General features: G+C 45.5%; 1 protein-coding gene across 2 annotated transcripts in view; it reads left to right on the top strand.

Moving 5' to 3' along the window:
• Positions 1 to 23,748, top strand: part of ESR1 (estrogen receptor 1) — a 279,219-nt gene that overhangs the window by 243,990 nt on the left and 11,481 nt on the right. For both annotated transcript variants that reach the window (XM_047769921.1, XM_047769920.1), the window contains exon 7: positions 22,796 to 22,979. In XM_047769921.1, coding sequence (XP_047625877.1) covers positions 22,796 to 22,979 — 184 coding nt within the window. The remainder of the gene's footprint in view (positions 1 to 22,795; positions 22,980 to 23,748) is intronic.

Genomic DNA, 23,748 nt, shown 5'->3' with positions numbered 1-23,748 from the left:
AGCTATGTGTTGGAAAAGCAGACCGGCCTCTGAGCACAGCTCCTGGTGTCTCATATTGTTCCTGAAATACAGAATCAGAAAGGACCTAACTCCGAAACACAGTGGTGTGGTCCTCGGAGCCTTTTTTGGAGTTAAAAAGGGATCATATGCCACATGGGGGACACCACGATCAACAGTTTTTTTTACCCCACAACTGGAGGTATGGACTTTTCTAATAACCCAACCAATTCATGGCTGCAGTCAGGGGCAGCTCTTCACCTGTCATGGGATAAATTACAAAGTGACTCTAACTCCGGGAATCTCTGACAGAAGCCAAGCTAGAAACGATTCAGGAAACCCGAGCTCAAAGATGCTTTTCTGATCCCTGGGCAATAAGATCTCAAAGTATGGAGAAACCTTGGGTTTTGTGTTGAGCTCCATCCCCAAAGTCTGAGAAGGGTGTGTTTACGTTGGCCTTGATGTTGGGGCAGAGGCACGAGGGGAGTTGAAAGGTTGTTGTGAAGACCTGTTAGCCTTGATGGAAGCCTTGAGAAGGTCTCCCAAATCCCAGAATCTCCAGGGGAAGCTCTTTTCACTGCTGTTTGGAAGTGGGAGATAGGCATCATGATCTCTGCAATAGAAAAATTTATTACTCTGCTTGCAGAAGCTTCAACTCATCCATAGGACAAACACTGTTTGTTTTTCCACCCCCACCAAAGGACAGAGACGTTCCTGGTTAATCCAGAGATGCTTTAGCCAAATCAATGTGAGCTTCAGGGCATTCTGAGAACTAGCTGGACAGAGTTCAAGTTGGGCAAATGAGAACAGAGCAGATGAACTCAGGGCAGAGGGCTGTGAGGAAGCAGCAGTGGGAGAGGAGAATGGAGCTGGAGCTTTAGAGCGGGACAAGGAAGTAGGTGCTATGCCCATTTACAATATTCTTTCTACCCAATGGGACTTCAGTTCTTCATTCTAATTCTAGTATTTTGAATTCTTCAAGCCCAGTTCAGATCTCACCTTACTCAGGAAATCTAGCTACAACCCAAGTCCATAACAAGCCTTTCTTCTCTTGATTCTTTGAGTTCTTAGAACCGTACCTCCTATAATCTAGCATTTGGTCAGTTGGTTGATTGATTTCATTCACTGATTCAATGATTTCCTTCACTTAGTCCGTAACTCATCCTTTATGGAATTCCCAGCTCTAAACTTTGTGCCAAATGTATGACAATGAACGCCATGGTCCTTTGATTTTGTTTTTTTCAGTTTTTTACTTTACCTTGGGTGGGCACTTTATGCATGTATGTCCTAATTTCCCTATAACTATTGTTATTATTTTGTATTGCTCACAACTGGTGAACTGGCAACAAGTATTATACCCTTCTCTCATTTCACAGACACTAATTTGCTGGACATGACCAGAAGGACCTAGAAAGTCCCCATTTTCCCTTTGCTGTTCCTACCGTGGTGAAACATATCATCCTTTTCAGTGTCCTATAGATAATGTTAAGTTATTCTGTGAGAAAAAAAGAATGCCCATCTCCTTGGGTTATTGTGAGATGAAGGGAAAATGATGTATCCAGTGTCTAATGCCCTTCATGGAACACAGTAGGTCTTCAGTCAGCAGCAGCTGTCATCCTCACGCATGAGAATCTGGCATAAACAGAGGCAGTTCATTCCTTTTTTTCAATATAATTAAGTGCTTTTAGCTTAAGGCCTCCCTCCCGAGAGGCTTAAAAAAATATGCAAGGACACAGGGGTAATGACAACAATAGATTGTTACTGCTCTCCCGAGGCTTTGTTAATGGTGCTATGTAATTGTGTTTGGAGTAATATTAGAGGAAGATTTATCTCATGGATGATAATTGATTGTTATTTGAGTCTTCATTCTGACTGACCTTAGTGGAGACTCAGCTGTGTCCTCATTCAGCGTCGGTTGACTCGGCTGCTTCTGCTCCCCGCTCCCCACACCTGTGATCCTCAGTAAGCCCTCCGAATCCATTCCCATTCAGAACCTCAGCCTTTTAGGGAAAGCTTCACAAGTCCAAGCTTACTATGCAGTCTCTAACACATGTTGGGTTTGGCCTTCGAGTGCAGATTCGTAATTATTTCTACCCATTTTCGGAACTTCTTTCTGACCACAATTCATTGTATTCCTCCAAATTCTCAAGCACTTCACACATTTGGCTCCCTGGTCACTTTATCCAGCTGGCTCCCTGGAGAGCCTGTCAGACCCCTGACTCCAGCTCCTCTGCCCTCCGTGTTACCGTAGATCCTTTTTCCTCTCTTGACCCAGACTAACTCTAGTTACTCCAGCTCGGTGCCTGCTGGATCCCCGTGTTACCTTTGGCGGGCCTGTCTGTTACTCCTGGAAAGTCTTTTGCTGTAGAGATGCCGAACCCTTGATCACCTGTTCATCCCAAACCGATCTTCAGACAACGTTTCTCTTTCAACTGATGGAGTAATAAAGAGCAGTGAAGAGCCAAAACCATAGGGGAAGAGACTTAAAAAAAACCCAAGGTGGAAAGTTGAAGGAGAGGAGAATACCAGGAAGGGAGAATTTATGGCATCGGCTCTAATGCCTGTATCCTGGTGTTCAATGAAAGAAAAAAAAAAGCCTGTGGAATGTCATACAGGCACATGTACATTCAACCTAAACATCCAAACGATGCCAGCTCTCATCTGTCGTTTAGTTCTGCTCTGTTGATACAGCATATCTCGTTACCTTGGTGCCTTGATGAAACATCTGATGCTGAAGCTGATGACATCCGTTTCCTTTTTGTGTTCACCAGAGGCTGCCCTCTGGTCCGAGAAGCATTTATAATCAGGATCAATTATAACCAGCTCTCCTCAAAGAAAACATTTCCTCTCTCCAGGGCTGAATTCTTTGCACTCTCTCCGTTAATTATTAGACAATTATTTAGAGCATTGATATTTTTAAGTGGAGGAGTAAGACAATGATTCACAGTCCCTATATTTAGATGAAAGAACATTTGAAAAACATGGACTGTAAGCAATAAGGGTCATTAATTCTTAACAGTAGAAGGATTCTGATGGGAACAAGTCTTGGACTCCGAGATAGACACATCGTCAGGTATGCTGGTTGCTGCCCCAACAGAGAGGATTTGATTGTATGCGCTCTGGAGTCCTTTGTCCCGCTGGACTTCCTCTCCAGGGAGCCTGCTCACTGAGATTTACGGAGACAAATGGCGTTTGATGGTTCTTTGGTGGTGCATATTGTCTTGTCTCTGGCTGATGGATTCTTCAGTAGTCGACCCAACTCTTGGAGCCTCTTCTTGTTGTCCCCTTCTTGCGTGGCCCTAAACGGGCCTCATGGCCTCTGTTAATTCCTTGAACACTTGTGCGCCAGGGGCTTTGTTTTGAAAGGCCAGGCATTCCAGAGAAGCAACTCTGTGACTCAGTTGGGGGTTGATGGATGCCCTTTGATAAGACACTTTCCCAAGCCTCATGTGTAAAATGGACATAATACCACCTAAGCTTCGGAGTTCAAGTTGTGGCTCAGTGGGTTAAGAACCAGACATAATATCCATGAGGATGGAGGTTTGACCTCTGGCCTCTCTCAGTGGGTTAAGGATCCGGTGTTGCCACAAGCTGTGGCATGGGTTGCCGTGGCTGTGGTGAAGGCTTCAGCTGCAGCTCTGATTCGACCCCTAGCCTGGGAACTTCCATATGCCATTAGCATGGTCCTAAATGGAAAAAACAAAACCAAAAACAAAAAACTAACCCATGGGATTGTCGTGACTATTAAAACAACCACCACCCTAGAGCCTGGCACATGATAGGTGCACCCAAACGTCAGTTTATAGACTCTCCAAATACAAAAACCCTGGCTTTTGTCTCTGTGAAAGAAACGACCATGTTCTCAGCAGAAGGTCAACAGCTTCCTGCCTGGAAATTCTTCTTCTTGTTTCGTTTTTTTTTTTTTTTTTTTTTTTTTGCTTTTTAGGGCTGCACCCACGGTACATGGAGATTCCTAGACTAGGGGTCAAATTGGAGCTGCAGCTCCCGGCCTACACCACAACCACAGCAACTCGGGATCCAAGCCAAGTCTGCAACCTACACCACAGCTCATGGCAACACCAGATCCTTAACCTACTGAGCGAGGCCAGGGATCGAACCCACATCTTCATGGATCCTAGTCGGGTTCATTAACTGCTGAGCCATGAAGGGAACTCCTCCTGCCTGGAAATTCTGAAGTTGGATTTCAGCCAGGCCAGGCCATTTGGCATTTTAAAATTTGTGTTCTTGGAGTTCCCTGGTGGCTCAGCAGGTTAAGGATCCGGCCTTGTCACTGCTATGGCTTGGATCGCTTCTCTCACAATGGGTTCAATCCCTGGCCCCAGAGTTTCTGCATGGTGTGGGCGCCAAAGAATTAATTAATTTTAAAAAATGTATTAAAAAATGGCATTCTCACGACAAAGATGTCCTCCTCGTGAATGGGACAGTCTCAGGCCCCAGACAGGTTGGGGTGGGTCCTATGTCTTCTTGCAGAGACATCTTGGAGCTTCTAAGTAAGGGAGGAAACCAACTGAGTGCCTGTAACCTGGGAAAGGCTTAGGAATCATCAGCAAACTGGATGGGGCCACGGCAGGCGCCACTGGGAGACTAGAAGTCATTGCAATATTCCTGGTATTAGGAGCAGAATTTTCCATTCATATTCAGAGCCTCAGAGGGAGGAACAGCTGCTCATTTCTGACGCTTCTGGGAACTCCCTCCTGGGGGTCAGCTCTCTCTCAGATCCTTGATTCAACCACCATTTTAACCCACAGTCTCCAGGGTCCAGAAATTACCTAAGTCCACATTCTCAAATTTGAATAACGTATGGGCCCATTAAAAAAAAAAAGTCACAGTCTCCCCCAGTACTGACTTAAACTGTTCTTTGTATTATAATGTTCTTTAATGTGAATAATCATACTTATTATGTAAATGGATGAGTATAAAGTCTGTGTTCATAGCCCTTGCATACATACAAACCCAAAACAAATTCACAAATTAAATATAAACCGAAGGGCAGACTGATAAGATGCTTTGGCAGAGACCGAGCCGAGCTGTTTGCAGCGAGCGGGGAAGACCTCTGTGAGCCAGTCCACCAAGCCTCTGGGAGGATGTGGTTCTCTCCCCACTTGCCTGTGTTCAGAAGGATGGAGAAAGCTTTTCAGCTCCCTGTGACATCATCTCGCTTTGGCAAGAACACATCATTTATATATTTGGTTTCCTTCTGTTCTGTGTTTATTTTTCTGAGACACTTAAGATATAACTGCTAGGGAGTTTCCACTGCGGCTCCCAACACAGTGTCCATGAGGACGTAGGTTTGATCCCTGGTCTCGGACAGGGGTCAGTGGGTTAAGGATCCAGTGTTGCTGCAAGCTGTGGCGTAGGTCGTAGATGCGGCTGGGATCCGGTGTTGCTGTGGCTGCAGCTCTGATTAGACCCCTAACCTGGGAACTTCCATTTGCTGCAGGTGCAGCCATTAAAAAAAAAAGAAAAAAATTTAAAAAAATATATATGACTGTTAGACTTGGGACAGTCATAAACACAGGTGAAAAATGTGCAACTTAGGAAACAAAGCTGATGTGGATTTTGGAGATGGGTGCATCTCCACTCTCCACACATGTCCAACCTCCAGGGATCTTTGAAAAAAAATTCTCATGACAGGACTCGCCCCCAGAGATTCTGATATAATTAGAACTGTGATTGTGGGTATTTGTTTAAAACCCCCACCAAAACTTCAGTTTCACCAGGAGTGAGAACCGTTGAATTAACTGATGCAGAACCTTCTGAAATTAATGCCTTGATGTTTTTAAAAATATCGTTAAGGTGAAAAACACACAATCTTAAAGACTAAGAGACAGTTTAAGGACCTCTGAGAAGCCACCTTTAATTCTCAGGAGTACGCGGAACCTCGTTTGTTTTTCATTTTTTCCAAGTTTTGTTGACGTCTAGTTGGTTTCCAAGGTTGTGGTCATTCCTGCTGTACAACAGAGTGATTCGGTTTTACGTGTACACACATCCTTTCTCTTTCCGATTCTTCTCCCACAGAGGCCATCACAGAATATGGGATGGAGGTCTCTGTGCTAGAGAGCAGGTCCCCATTGGCCAGTCCTTCCACAGACCTCAGGGTGCATGAGCCCGTCGCACACCCCCAGTCCATCCCCACCCCCACCTGGCCCCTTTGGTAACTATAAGCTTGTTTTCAAAGTTTGTGAGTCTGTTTCTGTTCTGCAAATAAGTTCATTTGTATCTTTTTTTTTTTTTTTTAAGATTTGTGGAACCTGTTTTGAAAACTACTGCTGTAGGTGAAACCTCAGCTAGGTGAAACTAGTTCTCAAGTATATTACAAAACTGACCATTCTGCAGCCTGTGGGGGGGACACTGCTGGCCCTGGGGACAGGCGATGGAGACCTGTCTTTCACACACTGGGTTGACGGGGGCAGAGACAATGAACGCGTCATTTTCAACGTCATGAGATAAGGGCAGCGATGAAGGGAGGTGCTGAGTGTTGCAGAGACAAACAGGGTCCTTCCAGGAGCACGGGTGCTCCGGCTGAGTTAAACTTGGCTGAAGTCACAAGAAAGGCAAAGGGGGATGTTCTGGCTTCGCCTTTACACCAACACTGAGAGTCTCACCAAGTCACTGGACCTCTTTTCACAGGTTTCCTCAACTATCGAATAGAAATAATAACCCTGAACAGTCCTCTATAGGTTGACTCCATAGGTTTGTGAGGATGTAACAAGATAGCTTAAAACCATGAGCCGAAATCAGGATTACTATTGTAGCCCATTGGTTTTTTAGAGGGAACATATTAGGGGATCTAATATCATACTGAGGTTTTGGTGTCAGAATCTCCCTGTTCTAATCAAGGAACCAGAGTGGCTCTCAGGCCCCATATTTGGAAGGCCCATAGATGCCCTCTGTCTGCCCTCAGGCCTGGCCCGCTGACCTGTAAATCTAAAAGCGTGTTGACACTTGAACATGCTTGAAAACCATGAAAAAACAGTAGCAAAATCTCACTGAGTTCTTGAGCTCAGAAATGAAGTAAAATACTGTTTTTTAATGAGTTTTTCTTTCTTCACATGATACTTGTTGAACAAGTAAAAGCCGTAATGGAATACGTATGCTTCCTGAAACATGTCAGCGGACTGTCAGATTGTAAAGTTTTCAGTCTACACCCAACATCCCTAAACTTTGTTGGAAGACCTGCCTCTGGGCTTTGCCTCTCTTGCCTGGACCCCTAGCCGCATCTCACTGCTTCTCTTGGGTTAAAAGAAAGATGGAAAAACCATGTCCCTGCCTTTCCTAAGGGTCCTTGTCCTTTTTTTTTTTTTTTTGTCTTTTTGCCTTTTCTAGGGCCACTCCTGCGGCATATGGAGGTTCCCAGGCTAGGGGTTGAATTGGAGCTGTAGCTGCCAGCCACAGCCACAGCCACAGCAAAGCCTCATCCGAGCCGCGTCTGCGACCTACACCACAGGTCATGGCAATGCAGGATCCTTAACCCACTGAGCAAGGGCAGGGATCAAACCCGAAACCTCATGGTTCCTAGTCGGATTCATTAACCACTGAGCCATGATGGGAACTCCATAAGGGTCCTTGTCCTTGAGCACTGCATCTGTCTCATTCTCCTTCAGCATCTTCCCCTGGGGGTGTGCCATTATTTTTGTAAGCTGAGGTGGATTGAGTTGCCTTAGTTCTATTTTCTCTGAGTTTTGATTTTCTTTCTCTTCACATTTTTGGGGCCATGCCCACAGCATGCAGAAGCTCCCGGGGCAGGGATTGAACCCACGCCATAGCAGTGACCCAAGCCACAGCAGTGAAAGCGCTCAATCCTTAACCTGCTTTGCCGTCAGGGAACTCCTATTTTCTCTGAGTTTCTACTTTCTATCTACTTTTTATGTTTTGTTTTTCTTCTGGGATATTAGAAAGATAGCAGTACCCCCCGCTGAACTGAGTGAGAGCCATGGATTTATAAGCTAATATATGTTAGCTTAACTACCATTTACTGAGGGTTTTTACTGCTTTTCCAAGCATTGTGTGGAAAGAAAAAGCTGCCTCTAGTTGCCTCGTCTGTAAATGAGTGTTAAGAGTAGTTCCTACGTACTGGTTTATATAACGTGAGCCCCACGGACTCTCCCTGGACCCTAGGGAGCTCCCTGACTCTGGGATCAAACCAATAGTGATTGTAGTAGCCGTGATTTGTATGACAATTTCTACCTGAAGGACCTCATGGTCTGAAGATAAAAACAGATATAAAAAAATTATTGACGTTCTTACTGTGGCAGAGTGGGTCAAGGATCTGACAGTGCCACAGCTGTGGCATAGGTCACTTTTATGGCTCAGATTCGATCTATGGCCTGGGAACTTCCATGTCCTGAGGGCACAGTCAAAAAATAAAATTTAAAAAATAATTATTCTTTTTAAAGAAGTTGTGATTACAAAAAAAAATTGATATATTAAATTTAGATAATTTGAAAATACAACATATATTATTAAGGAAATAACAGCCTGAGGTCAGTCACCCATGTGAACGTTTTGGTGTATCTTTTTGCAATATCGGGTTGTGGGTAAGAGCCAGGGATTCTAGCTCCAGGTTCAAATCCCCTTTCAGCTGCTTGTTAGAAGTATGACTTTGAACGAGTTACTTAAACCCTTTGCGTACCTGTTTCCTGGTCCATAATTGTGTTGATACGATTAGCTTTTACAATACCATGCCTCTTTTAGGCCAACACTTAATTCGTGTTAGGAGCTATTTTCTTTTCACACTACGTGTGTACACATTCGTATTTATATGTATGCATCTTAATTAGAATCACACATATGGACTCTTTAGAAAGGAGCTTTTAAATGGCTGCCACTGTCATTCATGAAGATATAATAAATGCATTCATTTATTTAATGAATCTGATATTGTTAAACACAAGTGATTTATCATTTTCGTTATTATAAAAACATTTCTTTTGCATTCTTATAACCGTCTTTTGCCCACTTTGGATCATTACTTTGGATATGTTTCTTGAGGAGGATTTTCTGGGTGAAAGGATATAAATATCCTTAAGTTTCTTGATACATAGTGCCTGCTGCCCCAGAAAGCTTTATCACATTACACGTTTCATAACTGTAACTTATCATGCAATGTGGAAGGTGGGGGGTGGGAGGGGCGGAGGGGAGCAGGACAACAGACCCCCCCCCAGCTCCTGCCCTCAGCTAGGAAAGACCCCCAGGTGGGAATTTCTACATAGGACATATTATAAACATCATATTACAAACCTCCCAAGCTCACTCCTTTTGAGCAAACTATCATTTGAGAGGATATTGTTGTAGTTTATTATCTATATAGGAGTTGTTACATAAGTTGTAAGCTTTATGACTGGCACAGACACTAGGCCGGTGAGCTGCTCTTATTCCAAGTAGTCAGGATACACAAAGGGTCGGCGTGTAGTGTCTTACCTTCTGCCTTTGGTCCCTCTGCCACCGTTTTTATTAAGAGATAGTGACAAAACGGAAGACAAGAGGTTGAATGGCTGAAAGTGACCTTCTCTTTAAAAACTCCTCTCATGGAGTTCCCGTCGCGGCGCAGTGGTTAATGAATCCGACTAGGAACCATGAGGTTGCAGGTTCGGTCCCTGCCCTTGCTCAGTGAGTTAAGGATCCGGCGTTGCCGTGAGCTGTGGTGTAGGTTGCAGACACGGCTTGGATCCCGCGTTGCTGTGGCTCTGGCGTAGGCCGGTGGCTACAGCTCCGATTCAACCCCTAGCCTGGGAATCTCCATATGCCGTGGGAGCGGCCCAAGAAATAGCAACAACAGCAACAACAACAACAGACAAAAGACAAAAGACAAAAAAAAATAAAAATAAAAAAATAAATAAAAACTCCTCTCAGGAAGGACAACCTGGCTCCCCCGGTGATTTCCTTTGCTCTGGGTTCTGGGGCTTTGTGTGATGGACATGACCTTTCCTAGTCACTTGTGGGTTTGGACGAGCAGCTCGGCATGTGACCCCCGCCACTGCTCGAGCCGTGCCCTTCCCTGGTGATCAACAAGCTGCTGGTCTGGAGTGCCCCGAAGGATCTCCTGAATCCCAAGGATCAAGTGCAATCTAGTCTCTAGATTCTTGCAACACGGGGCTGCGTGGTCCAGTTGGAAACGTAGACACCTCAGAGGATGGCTCAGCATGACTGCCAGGAGCGGTCCCTGGCAGGAGCAGTTGATTTATTCTTTGAAATTGGCAGCAACAATACTGATGAATTAAACCCAGAACCTAACATTCATGTTCATCTGGACGGTGAAGCCTCTGCCCTTACTCTTGGTAGAGCGGCTGTTACACTTTGACTGAGATAACATCACCTTCCCATTCAATGAAAGCCAGACATTCAGCACCTCCAGTAGAACCTTAACGCTCTGCTTTCTTTGCATCCCAACCTGCCAGTCCTTGGGGGACAATGGATTGCCAATCTTTGAAACTGACCTTTTCTTGTACTGAGGTGCATACCTCACATTATTGATGTCAGAGGTATTTCTAGGAGAATTGTTCTCAGAAGCTTTAGTTACAAATTTGTTAGTTTATTTTCGGCCGAAACAACAAGTCTTGAAGAGTTACAGAAATGTGAAACAGCCTTAGGGATGATAGCAATGTTATGAAAATAGTATTCGGTAATATCCCTGCAGCAAGCACCTCATTCCTTGGAATATCCATTCACCAGCTCCGTGTCCCTTTCTTCAGTCAAGATATTGACAAAGCTCATGAAATAATAGAAATGAAAGGGTCTCTGATTTTGTATTTTACATAGCATTTTCTTCCACCAGATTATGAAAGGCTCAAGGCAGAGAACTTGGAAAACACAGAAAAGCCACGGAAAAAAAAAAAAAATCTCCCAAGTAATCATGATTTTGCCACACAAAAGTCACCACCGTTAACATTTTGGTAAACGTTCTTAACTAAAGAGACCCTTAGAAGATGCCTTTGTCCCCTGGCACCTCTTCCTCTCTCAGCACCATCTTGCACCATGTTTGGAAAAGCTGGAGTGCTCCTAAGTCATTCCAGGAAAATTATGAGTTTTCTCAAATATCTCTGGAGGCGAGGCCATTGGCAGTCATTTCTAGTTTCTCACAGACCTTGAAGTTGGGAAATTCTTGGTGTAGCCTTGGAGCACTGGGCCAGGAGTGAGGCCTGTTTGGGTGCTAGTTCCAACTCTGCCATTTATTTACCCACAGGGTGACCTCAGGCAAGTCCAGTCTTGCTTTTCTGTCTGAAAACCCTCCCAGCAAGGGCATCCACTACCCCAGCTCCTTAACCTCTCTGAGCCTCTGTTTTCCAACAAGTAAAACAGGAGCGGGATCAGTAGCGTATATATTTTTTTTTTACGTTAAAATGTATTCATTTATTTATAGGCTATGCTTAGAGCCGTTTTAGGCCACAGCAAAGCTGAGGGAAAAGAACAAGAGATTTCCCACGTACCTCCTCCTCCCTCCCTCGGCTCCAGCCTCCCTCACCATCCAGACCCCCCACCAAAGAGGCACATTTGTTACAGCCAATGAGCTTACGTTTCACTGTAAGTTCGTTATCACATAAAGTTCATAATTTACATTAGAGGCTGCTCTGGGTGTTTTCTGTTCTATGGGTTTTGAAAAATGCAAAATGACATGTACCCCCATCAATTTAGTATTGAACTGAGTAGTTTCCACTCCGTATGATATTCAGGACATTTAGGACGTTCTGCCCTAAACATCCTCGGTGCTCTGCCAATTCATCCCACCCTTCTCCCTCACCCCTGAGAACCACTGATCTTTTTTGCTTATCTTTGCTTATTTGTTTTGCTGATCTTAGTTTCGTCTTTTCTAGAATGCCCTGTCTTTGGAATCATACATTATGTAGCCTTTTCAGATTGACTTCTTTCACTCAGTAATATGCATTTAAGCTTCTTCCATGTCTTTTGATGGCTTGATAGCTCATTTCTTTTTAGCGCTGAATAATATAATATTCCGTTGTCTGGATGTACCACAGTTTATTCTTTCACCTGCTATAGGACATTGTGCACCCAAGTTTCGGCAGTTATGAATTGTGGGGCTGTAAATAGCTGTGTGCAAGTTTTTGCGTAGACGTAAATGTGCAACTCACTTGGATAAACACCAAAAAGCATGATTGCTGGCTTATATAGAAAGAGTATGTTTAGTGTTGTAAAAATCTGCCGAACTGGCTTCCAGAGTGACTGCGCCATTTCTTGTTTCTCCCCGCAGTGAGTGAGAGTTCCTGCCACTCCACATCCTCACCAGCATTTGCTGTTGCCAGTGGCTTAGATTTGGCCCTTCTCATAGATGTGGTATCTCCTTGCTGTTCTAGTTATTGCAAATGACGTATGATGTGAGGCATCTTCTTCTATGCTTATTTTCCATCTGTCTCTTTTCTTTGGTGAGGCGTCTGCTCAGGTCTTTTGCCCCTTGGGTCATTGGTTTTCTTATCATTGAGGTTTAAGTTCTTGGTATATTTTGCATAAGAGTCCTTTATCAGATGTGTCTTTGGCAAATATTATCTCTCAGTCTGTGGCTTGTCTTTTCATTCTCCTGAGCTCAGGGGTTTTTAAATCTTCTGCTAGGACCTCCGATCACCAGAGGATGGGGACTTGAGGCAGAGAGGGAGAGGCTGAGTGAGCAGGCTCCAGTCTATCTCTACCCCTTTCTCTTGCTTCTTTTTTTTTTTTTTTTTTTTTGACTCACTCTTGGCATGTGAAAGCTCCCAGGTCAGGGATCAAACCTGTTCCACAGCAGTGGCCCAAGCCACTGCAGTGGCAACACCAGATCCTTAACCTGCTGTACCACAGGAGAAGTCTCCCTTTCTCCTGCTTTAATCAGAGAAGTCTGACTTCACCCAATTTATCTGTGAAAGTTTCACCTGAGATTCACTTTTTTTAAAAAAGGATTTTGATTCTCAAAATGGTTTGAAAACCATGGAACTTAAATTAAATCTGTAATTCTGGAATTATGAGTCACCTTTTTGCAATGTAATATGCCCTTTTGCAAGGCTCTATTATGGAGAAAGGAGATAAACCTGTCACAGTCATGTGACACTTTTTCAACACAATTTTCATCTACTTGAAGTGATGGAACTGATATAGCTAAAGAATAGGTATCATCTACATGCCCACTTATCTCTCTGAAATAGTAATTTTGGACACTAATTATCTTTTTCAAAATAATCAGTGAAAGCTATCGGCCATTTTGCCATTCTGATTCTCTCTCTAGGAAAAAAAAGGGGGGGAAAATTATATCTGAATAGTTGTGGCTCTGGAGATAAACATACAAACCAGAACCAAGAAAGTGTGCCTTCCCAGTGACCAAAGCTGATCATCACGGGGCTTTTAAACGGTGCTATTCAGCTCAGGATGAAATGCACCTGTGCATTTCAACTGACTATGTATTATTCTTAGATCATATGTCATTTTTTTTCTGCACTTTTCCATTAAGTCAGATGCATGTTTAATGATGTTTTATAAACATTTGTACTCACACTAACCTGTTTATTGATTTCGCAGAGGAGGGAAGCGTGCCTTGTTCATTATTTTATTTATATATCACTTATTCCACAGAGGATTTGAAATGGTTTACTAAATTTCATGTGATGCACAGGGAATAAGGCAGTAGTTGACACAATCTGAAAAAAGAGGAAATAATGTGAAGAAAATAATAAATCCAGGAGTCTGATTAGCACACAGTAGTCCATCTGTACAGTTCCTAGGAGTGGGCCACAAATTTGGCTTTCAATTTCCTTGGCTGGGCCAAAGCAAAGAGAACACGTTCCATTATAAAGTTTACAGGCTTTTAATAAAAATAAAACAGACTCGTTGTTCAACCTAAAAATTCTCCTCTAGGCAAATCTCTGCAGAGTCTGTTTCTCACAACCAGCACTCAATAAGGATTGTGCAGTGGAGAATTCAAATGTTGTATTTTCTGATGAGAAAGGAGAGGGCAGGTTTTTTGGGGTTGCCAGTGAGGGGCAGATCCATATATTTTGATGCTCAGTTGCAGCAATTGTTAGGGATGAAGGCCTCCTATGAACATTTTTGGATAAGCTCAAGCCCTTATCCTTCTACTGACAAGAGTGAAGGTCAGGGCCGGGCCAAGCCAGTGGAAGGCACTAGGATTCATAATGTGGAACAGGAAGTATTCGCATGTTAGTTCATCTCATGATGTACCCGAGCGTCTATCTCAGATTTGCCTGTTCTGGATCATCTTCTCTCCTGAATGTCCAGTGCAGATATCCAGGTGTGCTCTGCTTACTGCTGCTATGTTTTAAATTACTCCAAAACTTGATGGCTAAAAGAAAGAAAAAAAAATTGGATTCTATTAGTCATGGATTTGGATAGAGCACAGAGGAATGGACTGGTTCTTCTCCCCCGTCTCTGGGGTCTCCGATGGTGAAGCTCATCAACTAGGATTCATCTGATAGTCATGGGCCAGAGACATCATAAAGGTCTTTATTCACACACTGGCAGTTGAGGCTGGCTGTTGGCTCAGACATCAGCTGGAGCTGTCAGCCAGGATGCTTATCTGTGCTCTGGCCACGTGGTCTTGGCTTCTTCACAGCCTGGTGCAGTGTACCTCTTAGAAGGTAGTAAAGGCTCCAAAAGGACCAGCAGAAGTTACATGGCCTCGTATTACAGGTGTGTCGTACATTAGAAGCCAGCCGCCGTCACCTCTATCCCATTCTACTGATTATAAGCAAGTCATGGGTCCACCCAGACTCTGGGGAGGGCCATAAGTCACCCATCTCCGTGGCAAGAATGCCAAGACCATGTTGCAGAGATGAAGGTTGGAGATGGGAGATACTGCTGTGGTCATTTTGGAAAATAAATCTGCCGCAACGTGTACAGAACCACTTCCTGCTCTGTGGTGTTGTTCTGATGTCCTTGAAATGCCAGGCTAGAAAAAGGTGAGATGCAGGGAAACAAATTCATCTGGATGGTTTTAACCTGCCTTTCTCTACTGAGACCTGGCCAGGTCACCTGGACTAGAAGTTCCACATGGAACCTTGTGAAGAAACTCCTTTGTAGCAGATGGGCTGCACCTTTTCCTATAAGCCTCTCCTCAGAATGTCTTCTTCTTGACCTCAGAAAGGTGGTAATTGACTGAGGAATAGGAAAATCGGAACCCTGGCTGTTTCCTAATGTGTTATAGACCATAATTAACAAAAAGCAGGCTCCTAAGCAGAGTATAGATTGCTAACAACTTCATCCTAAAAGGTATAAGGCTAGGATACTATTTAGTTCAAAAAGTAAAGAAGGTGATTTCATGTGTAAAAGTCAGACACATGGCTGCCACTTAACTTATTTTTCTTTAAAGTGCATATTTGAGATTTCTTCTCAGGTCAATTGGAATCAGTTCATCAGTTTCACCCTTGAAATCATTGAGATGTGTCTTTTGAGTCAATTTGATACATTGATATACCACGTATTCACCTTCTAGAATATCTATTAGATCTCACTAAGTGGATAAATGTCCCTGAATCATTTGAGGATGAATTCATAGTCATCTTTGCCAGGAGGGCACTCGTGGGTATATGGTGATGCCAGAATAACAGGACCGCATGACCCCCCCATGCGTCATGGCAAGAAGGTTTATCTTTGCTGTGATCCCTCTCACTCTGAGACCACTTAGGAGAGGACTTGGATGAGTGCAGGATCTTACAAAGGCAAGTGTAACAGTAAACACTGGTTCAAGGATTGGGTTATGGACAAGCTCTTTACCTTTCAGGTAGAAGGGTGGAAGTTTCCTACATATGGACAGATATTGCTCAAAGCAATATTCTTTTTGTTCAATTCATGAAATGAGAAGTCAGTTCCTGCCTGAACTAGAGCAGTCTCTTTTAAACCTTAATGTTGGGAGCTACATCTTTGGATTATAACTAAATGTTCTGATATCTTGGGTTTACCTCTTGATTTTTTTAACTTATTGGTTGCTATGAAGTATGTAGCATTCAGAATGAGTGGTTAGCATGACAGGGGATGATGACGTGGTTCTAGAATCTGGATCATGCTTTCTATACCAAAATGTGGCCACACTGTCATTTGGGAAAAGAAATAATTTCTAAGTAGGCAACCTAAGGCCTTAGAAATGTGGAAAAGGGCAACACATGAAAGTATAAAAAGCATCCCTCTGATTTTATCTGTCCTTATACAAATTTATTCATTTATGCCATCAATAAGTCCTAAGACACTTATCATCCTGAATTAGAGAAGGACACCTATAACAGATAGGCTCCAAAGTGTATAATGGCTCCAACACATTTATTTCTTGTTTATTTAACAACGTGGGTTAGGGAATTCCCGTTGTGGCTCAGAGGAAACAAATCCAACTAGTATCCATGAGGACAGGGGTTTAATCCCTGGCCTCACTCAGTGGGTTGGGGATCTGGCATTGCTGTGAGCTGTGGTGTAGGGCTCAGATGTGGCTCAGATCCCACATTGCTATGGCACAGGCTGGTGGCTGTAGCTCCAATTTGACCCCTAGCCTGGGAACTTCCATACGCCACAGGTGCAGCCCTAAAAAGAAAAAGAAAAGAAAACGAAACAAAACAAAAAACAATGCTGGGTCAGAGCCCTCATCCATGTGGTCATTCAGGGACCAGGGTGATGAGGACTCTTCAGTAGTTATTGGATGACTTCCTAAGAGTTATCTCCACTCTAACCAGCCCAGCCAGAAAGGGGAAAGAAGCGTGGAGGACCACAAGGTGGTGAAGAGATGTAAGGAGACAGTCTCAGAGCAGTTTCAGCTTCGTGTTAAGGCACTTTTCACCAAAGATGCAGTCCAGGTTTTCAAGAGCTTACATTTGAGTAGCCACAAATGAGGAAATTATGGTAATGATGTGATCTCTTAATCCTAGCTGTGCATTAGACTCATCAATGGGGAGTTTGTAAGAAACACAGATATAAGAACTCTACCCTCAGCTTTCAGTCAGCAGATTTGGGTGGAACGTGAGTTTGGGTGGAGTACTCCACAGGCGATTCTGAGAAACAGCCATGTTTGGGGATCACAGACCTTGGAGAAAAATCTCTTAGAACTGCCATACCAATATCAAAACTAATAAAACATGCATATCCCTTTGACTGTTCTGAAATGAAACAGGTAACAGTTTATCCATAGATAAAGTTTTTTAAAAATGTAATTTCATATAATTTTGTACCTGTCATATAGGAGGAATAATATTGAACTAATTTAAAATAAAATGCTACATCTTTCAATGCAGATACCCAGGCTCGACTATAGCAGAAAACACGATAAAGCAGTATCATGCATTCATAGTGTATTATAATGTATTTACAGTGAATGTTAGGTTATAAGATGATCAGAAGCCATTCTATACAAGAAATGCAGGCATATGAAAAAAGCAGAGGTAGAGGTGGACGCTTGCATACGGACAACTTTAAAAACCTAATTAAAACTAGTTTCTATATGATAAAAAGAAACTAAGGTGATTTAGTAATAAGATGCCAAGAAAAACCAAAGACCATGAAAGCAGAAACAAAGAAACACAAAAAAAACCCCAAACAAAAATTAAGGAAGTGAGATCATTTTGCAAATGAGTTGGAATTTACTGTATGTTGTCAAAGTAACTCCCTCAAAATAGGTCAAGGAAATGTTGAAGTCAATAGAAACACATAATCCTTTCTTAAAAGCCCAGTACATTCAAGGGAATGTGCAGTCCCTAGCGTTTAAGAGACGATATCCTTCAGATAAGCAATGGAAGAGAGATGTTGGGTTGGAAGAAGAAACAGTAACACAGATAAAAGGTGATGGAGAAGCGTGTGGGAGACCTGTGACAGAAAGACAAGAGCCTCAACATAACATTATAGGTACTTTCACGAGGTGGAATTCTTCTCATGCTACAAAGTCATTTCAAAACCCACGCTCGGCAACAGCACAGTATTTCACTGATGACTGTTATTTGATAATAGTCGATTCTCAGCTTGTTTAGAAGAGTCTTACATCTCTTCTGTATATTTGCAACCAGTTGTGTTGCTTTGGCAGTACCCACAGCCACAGCAATGCCAGATCCAAGCTGCGTCTGCAACCTACATCACAGCTCACAGCAACACCGGATCCTTAACTTACTGAGCAAAGCCAGGGATCGAACCCACAACTTCATGGTTCCTAGTCAGATTCGTTTCCACTGTGCCACGACGGGAACTGCAGCCTTGCAATTTTTAATCTGTTGTAGGATTAGCTCAGTAAAACACTCAAGAAAAAAATCTCTCATTATTTGGGCGTGTCCTGCACAGTGTAGGATTTCCAGCACAGCCCTTCCCACTGAGCAGCTTCAGCAACCCCATGTTGTCCAACCCGCACCCCTCTACCCAAAGTACCAGAGGATCGACAGTCAGAGGTGAAGCCTGCAGCAAGTGTGGTGCTCAGGAAACTGTCAGCCTTGAAGGCATTTATGAGCACGCCTGCTCTTGGGTTGTGGAGGCGAACCTAAAAGGCTGACCTGCCAGTTAATCACTGGGTCCTCCATGAGTCCGATCAAAAAGAAGTTTCTTTTTATTCCAGCTGACTGGCAGCTTTCTGGCCTAGACCCCTCAGCAGCTAGGGGGTTTGAAGAGTTTTCTTTGATATCTCTTTCCTTTGAATCATTCCCTTTGCTTTTTGGGTCAAGCTGCTGTAGACTGAAGGACTCTCCCAAGAGTCCACTGTCACATTCTTCCTTTTGGAAAAGAAAAAAAAAAAAAAAATGTGGCCTTGCTGAAAGAATTTGTCCTCAAGCATCCCACACGCCTCTGCCTTCCTCACCTCTCTGGAATCAGTTAGATGTGCCCCCTAGTGGAGGTCAGTGGCAGGGCACGCGGGGCCCTGGTTGTGCTAGTGCTTCCTCTCCACGCAGTCAGGTGCATGTGTGCACTGCAGTCTCCATACCTGCCTTCTTCCAGCTTCCAGAAGATTCTAGTATCTGGACAAAGCATGAGGGACGAAGAGGATGTTCTGGGGGATGGAGAGCAAAAAGGAGGAAAGAAGAGAGTGTGTCCAAGCAGAGAGAGAGAAGAGGAGAGAGCTGAGCCAAGAGTTAGTGAGAGCTAGAGAGGGAGAAAAGCTGAACTGACATCTCTTCCCTACAGGACGTCCACATGGTTCTGCTCCCCATTCCCTTCGACCACCAGCTCTCCCCGCAGTCTCTTCCTAAAACTCCCCGTGTTGGCTGTGAGATTGGGAATACGTAGACGCTCTGCCAACCACGCTTCGAGACTGGCTAATGACATACAGATTGTTTTTCTCCCCCGTCTTTGGGATTTGGAGTAGCCTGGGGACTTGCAAAAGCTCGCCTTGTTGTAAGACTCTTTCCGAAGGCTGGCACTGTCCGATCACCAGCTCTGTGCGGCTGGGAACAGTGGCGCAGCTGTCCAGGGTGGCAGGGACCACCTGGGATATGGAAATTACCAGAAGCCCTGTTTTGCTCTTGCCAGAGCACCTGAAGCATCCTGGGAATCCGGGTTTCTGTTGTTCCTCTCCACGGGCCCCTTTTGGGGCAACAGGCAACTGACATGGACCACGTTTCGCCAGAAAAGCCCAAAAGGATGACGGCTGCTGTTGTCAATTATTGGCATTTCAATGGGACTGTATATTTATTTCTAAGGATATTTGCACAGCAAGGAAGCATCTGCTGACAAGGATGAGATGATAAGCTGTATTGGTGCCAAAACAGGACTAGAAAAACAGGCTTGTTCTGAGCATGGCTGGCGTCCCAAGAGTCAGTGTTAAAAAAATCCTTTCTCTGCAGGCAGTATCTGCTCTAGAGACATGAACACTTAAAAGAAAATGCGGCTTGAAATCTGTCTGTCAGAACGTGGGGCAGGCACACAGTAGGTTCTCAATGAGAGGGCGCTGAAGGGAGGAAGCTGTGCGAGGCAGGACAATCCCAGACCAAGGGAAAAGTGCCCCCCCCCCCCGACACAACCTCTGTGGAAAAGATCGGGGATGGGCAGGTGGTGGGGTGGGGGCATCACCAGCCTTCTGGATGTCCGTGACCCTGTGGACACCGGCAGGAGGAGCAGGTGCTGCTCAAGTGTCCCTTCCCAAAGCAGTGCCGTGCAGGCTGTTTGCTCCTCGGTTCTGTGGTTTCCTTGCACCAGAACAGGATTATTGGTGAACAAGGCCAGCATCCTGGGTGGTAACAGAAAAGGAAATTGGTAGAAAATGCATCATCCAAGTTGGATGAACTCAGCTCTGTGGCCTGGGCAGGTTCCCAGGATATCCAGCCAGATGCAGGGCCTCTGAGAGACACGAGGCTACAGCGTGTGTGATGACGTAGAGGGCAGGCCACAGGGCTCAGCCCAGGCGGCCCCTGATCCCCAGCCCACTGGCGCCCACCCTCCCTGCCCCGGGTTACCTCCAGGCCAACTCTAAGGCCGCTAGACATTTGCCCAGTTTTCAAACCGACGGTCTTCCTCTGCATAGAAAAGCCTGCATGGAACCTGCGTTATCCAGCGATTCCTTTCGGATCCCGCCACCTGTCCCCTGCTTACTCATTCTGTGCTCCGTTCGCTTTGGATCAATGTGCCTCTGGGTACCAAAGCCGACATCACTCTGCGCTACTGCCTGTGAGCCCAGAGCCTAACCATTCTGCTTTTGTTGTTGTTGTACTTATTTTAAATATTAGCCATTTTCCATTCTGGGCAGTTACAACTGTGTTTACTCCGAGTTCCTCTGCGTGGGTGCTTTCCCCATTCCCATCCTGCAGGCTGCTGTGAGAGCAGTAACTCATCACTGTGTTACCAGCACAAAGTCCAGGATTTATAAACTTGGGAACCTTTCATTTGAAAAGACCAGTGAGGATGGGGGAGGGGAGGAGAAGAAATAGTTGTGGGGGTGGGGCAGTGAGCCAGTAAGACCAAACAAACTGTTGCTGTTTGGATGGACATCTAGAGAAAAACACTTTGTCATCTCCTCCCTGCAAGATCCTGTGCTTGGGCAGGACGAGCTGATTTCTCCTGCATTTCTTTGATAGAATATATATCACTGTCATCCCAAGACAAGACTGCTCCATCTTCCCCTGCTTTTGCTTTGAATACTTCTTCTTCTTCTTCTTCTTTTTTTTTTTTATGCTTTTTAGGGCCATACTCGTGGCATATGGAGGTTCCCAGGCCAGGGGTCTGGAGTCTAATCAGAGCTGTTGCTGCTGGCCTATGCCAGAGCCATAGCGACACCAGATCTGAGCCGCGTCTGCGACCTACACCACAGCTCACAGCAACGTGGGATCCTTAACCCACTGAGCAAAGTCAGGGATTGAACCTGCAACCTCATGGTTCCTAGTTGGATTTGTTTCCACTGTGCCACAACAGGAGCTCCGCTTTGAATACTTCTCTGCTCCTTGGGCTGAGCTAATAATTTAGTCAGGATTCTTTCAGTTGCAGGTAACAGAACCCCAACTCATACTATCTTAAGCAAGAAGGGGACTTGTGGATTCATGTGTTAGAAAGGATGCTAAAGGAGTTTCCGTCATGGCTCAGTGGTAATGAACCCGACTAGTATCCTTGAGGGCATGGGTTTGATCCCTGGCCTCGCAGAGTGGATTAAGGACCCCGTGTTGCTGTGAGCTGTTGTGTAGGTCACAGACATGGCTCAGATCTGGCATGGCTGTGGCTGTGGTGTAGGCCAGCAGCTACAGCTCCAATTAGACCCCTAGCCTGGGAACCTCCATATGCCATGGGTGTGGCCCTCAAAAAAAGAAAAAAAGGATGCCATGGAAGCTGCAAGGTCAAATGGGTAAAGTAAGAGCCAGGTCTCTATGAGTTGACCAAGGGTTTCTGTCCCTTCCTCCCCGCTTCCTCCCACCCCCTCCACCCCCCACCCCCGCCACGTAACCATCCCTGCTGCTAGTGTCCTTGGCTCCAGCCTGTGGGTGAGAGCCCCGTGCACTGGGAAGATGGCACTTATCAGCCCCATAGGCTCATCCTCCCAGCACCTCCACCCTGGAGGAAAGAATTTCTCTCACAACCTTCTTACACAAGCCCAGAAAAGCTCTGATTGTCTAGGTCGGGGCTAATACTGCCCACAAGAATAGAGTGACCTGACTGTCTGGTTTCAGTCTTGAGTCTTCCTGGGCCCTGAGAGCAGGGTTTATTACCAGAAGAAAGGCAAGAGGGGGGAAAAAAAAAACACAACATGCCTGGCGGGGAGAAGCAGCAGTTCCCAGAGTCCTCTCTGGCCTCCCGTCATCAGCCTTTCAGCTGAGGATGAAAAGTGCCAAGGCCCCAAACGTGACCTGAAGTGTTAACAGCAAATTAAGTCCTAGCCAGAAAAATTACCTGCCAATCACGGAGTGAATCGCTTTTCCTCTCTCTGTGCGTGTCCCCAAGAGGGTCCCAGGTCTCCTGAGCGTCTCTATTGTAAGGACTGGATTCTGAGTCAGCAGCAGGACCTGTCAGCAGTTAGTGCTGCTCTCTCTTCACGGGAAAAGGAACAATAGGGCCTCCTTCATGGAGCTGTCATCGCATTAACAGGACAGTGAGTGTCTGTGACAGGCCTGTTGGCGGAGAGGTGGCTGAGGTAGCCTTTAGGGCTCCAAGGCGAGCAGTGCCTTTCTGGGGCATCTCGATGACAAATCCTGGGAACTGGCTCACGCACAGGCGGCCACGTGCCTTTCTCCAGATGCACGCGGAAGCTTGCCTGGAGGCCTGGACCGGAAAGATCAGGACCCTCCCCATTGGCTGCGCGGGGCGGGGGCGGGGCACTGCCCGGGGTCCCGCCCCGCCCACGTGCCCAGCCCCCTGCACCGGCTCCCCTTGGAGTCTCTCTCTTTCTCACGCTCTCTCTCTGCACATTCAGGAGTGTACACGTTTCTGTCCAGCACCCTGAAGTCTCTGGAAGAGAAGGACCATATCCACCGTGTCCTGGACAAGATCACAGACACCTTGATCCACCTGATGGCCAAAGCGGGCCTGACTCTGCAGCAGCAGCACCGGCGTCTCGCGCAGCTCCTGCTCATCCTGTCTCACTTCAGGCACATGAGGTGAGGCGTCCCGGGGTTTCCCACGCGAGGGACGTAAAAAACCAAGCCCCCAGCCCTCTGTTAACAGCTGGCCTGGCAAGGGCTGATGCCAGAGTACCGCTCATGCACCTGGGACGGTTCCCGCCACATAATGAGCGTAAACGCTGTGGCGGGATCCTAGAGGGAGGCGTTAGATCTCTCTTGGGGGTGGGTGGGTGGGTGGGTGCCAGAGAAGGCTCCATAGAGGAAGCGATGTGTAGGCTGAGTTTGGAGCAGGTGCAGATCGTAGGGGGAGGCGTCTGCAGCATGCAGTTCAGGGAGGAGGATCCTGTTTGTTTGTCTGCTTTGTCCCAGCCCATCAATGGAAGTCTGTGAGCGCCCTTGTCCTCAGAAGGCAGTGGGCACATCCATGATTGTTCCTGTGTCACATTCTCCCTTCTTCCAAGGGGAAATTCTAAATGAGAGATGCTGGGTCTAAATGCCTGGTGGGCAGTCAACGTGGACTCCTCCAGCCCTCTCATTCTTGTCATCCCCCTTGCCACCGCTCTAGTCCAAGCTGCCATCATTTCCCGCTGGGCCTCTGCCCAGCTGTGCAACATGTCTGTCTGTCTTCAAGGGTGATGCTTTCTACTCCGTTCTCCACCGAGGAGCCGGAGTGATGCTTCTAAGACGAAAACTGATGACATTGCACTCCTACTTACAGCCTTGAAATGGCATGCCATTGCTTTCAGATGAAAGTATAAATGCCGGAGTTCCCACTGTGGCTCAGTGGGTTACGAACCTAGACTAA

This window comes from Phacochoerus africanus, chromosome 2, assembly GCF_016906955.1.
Source record: "Phacochoerus africanus isolate WHEZ1 chromosome 2, ROS_Pafr_v1, whole genome shotgun sequence".
NCBI classification, from domain to species: Eukaryota; Metazoa; Chordata; class Mammalia; order Artiodactyla; family Suidae; genus Phacochoerus; species Phacochoerus africanus.
This window is presented reverse-complemented; position numbering and strand designations above follow the sequence as displayed.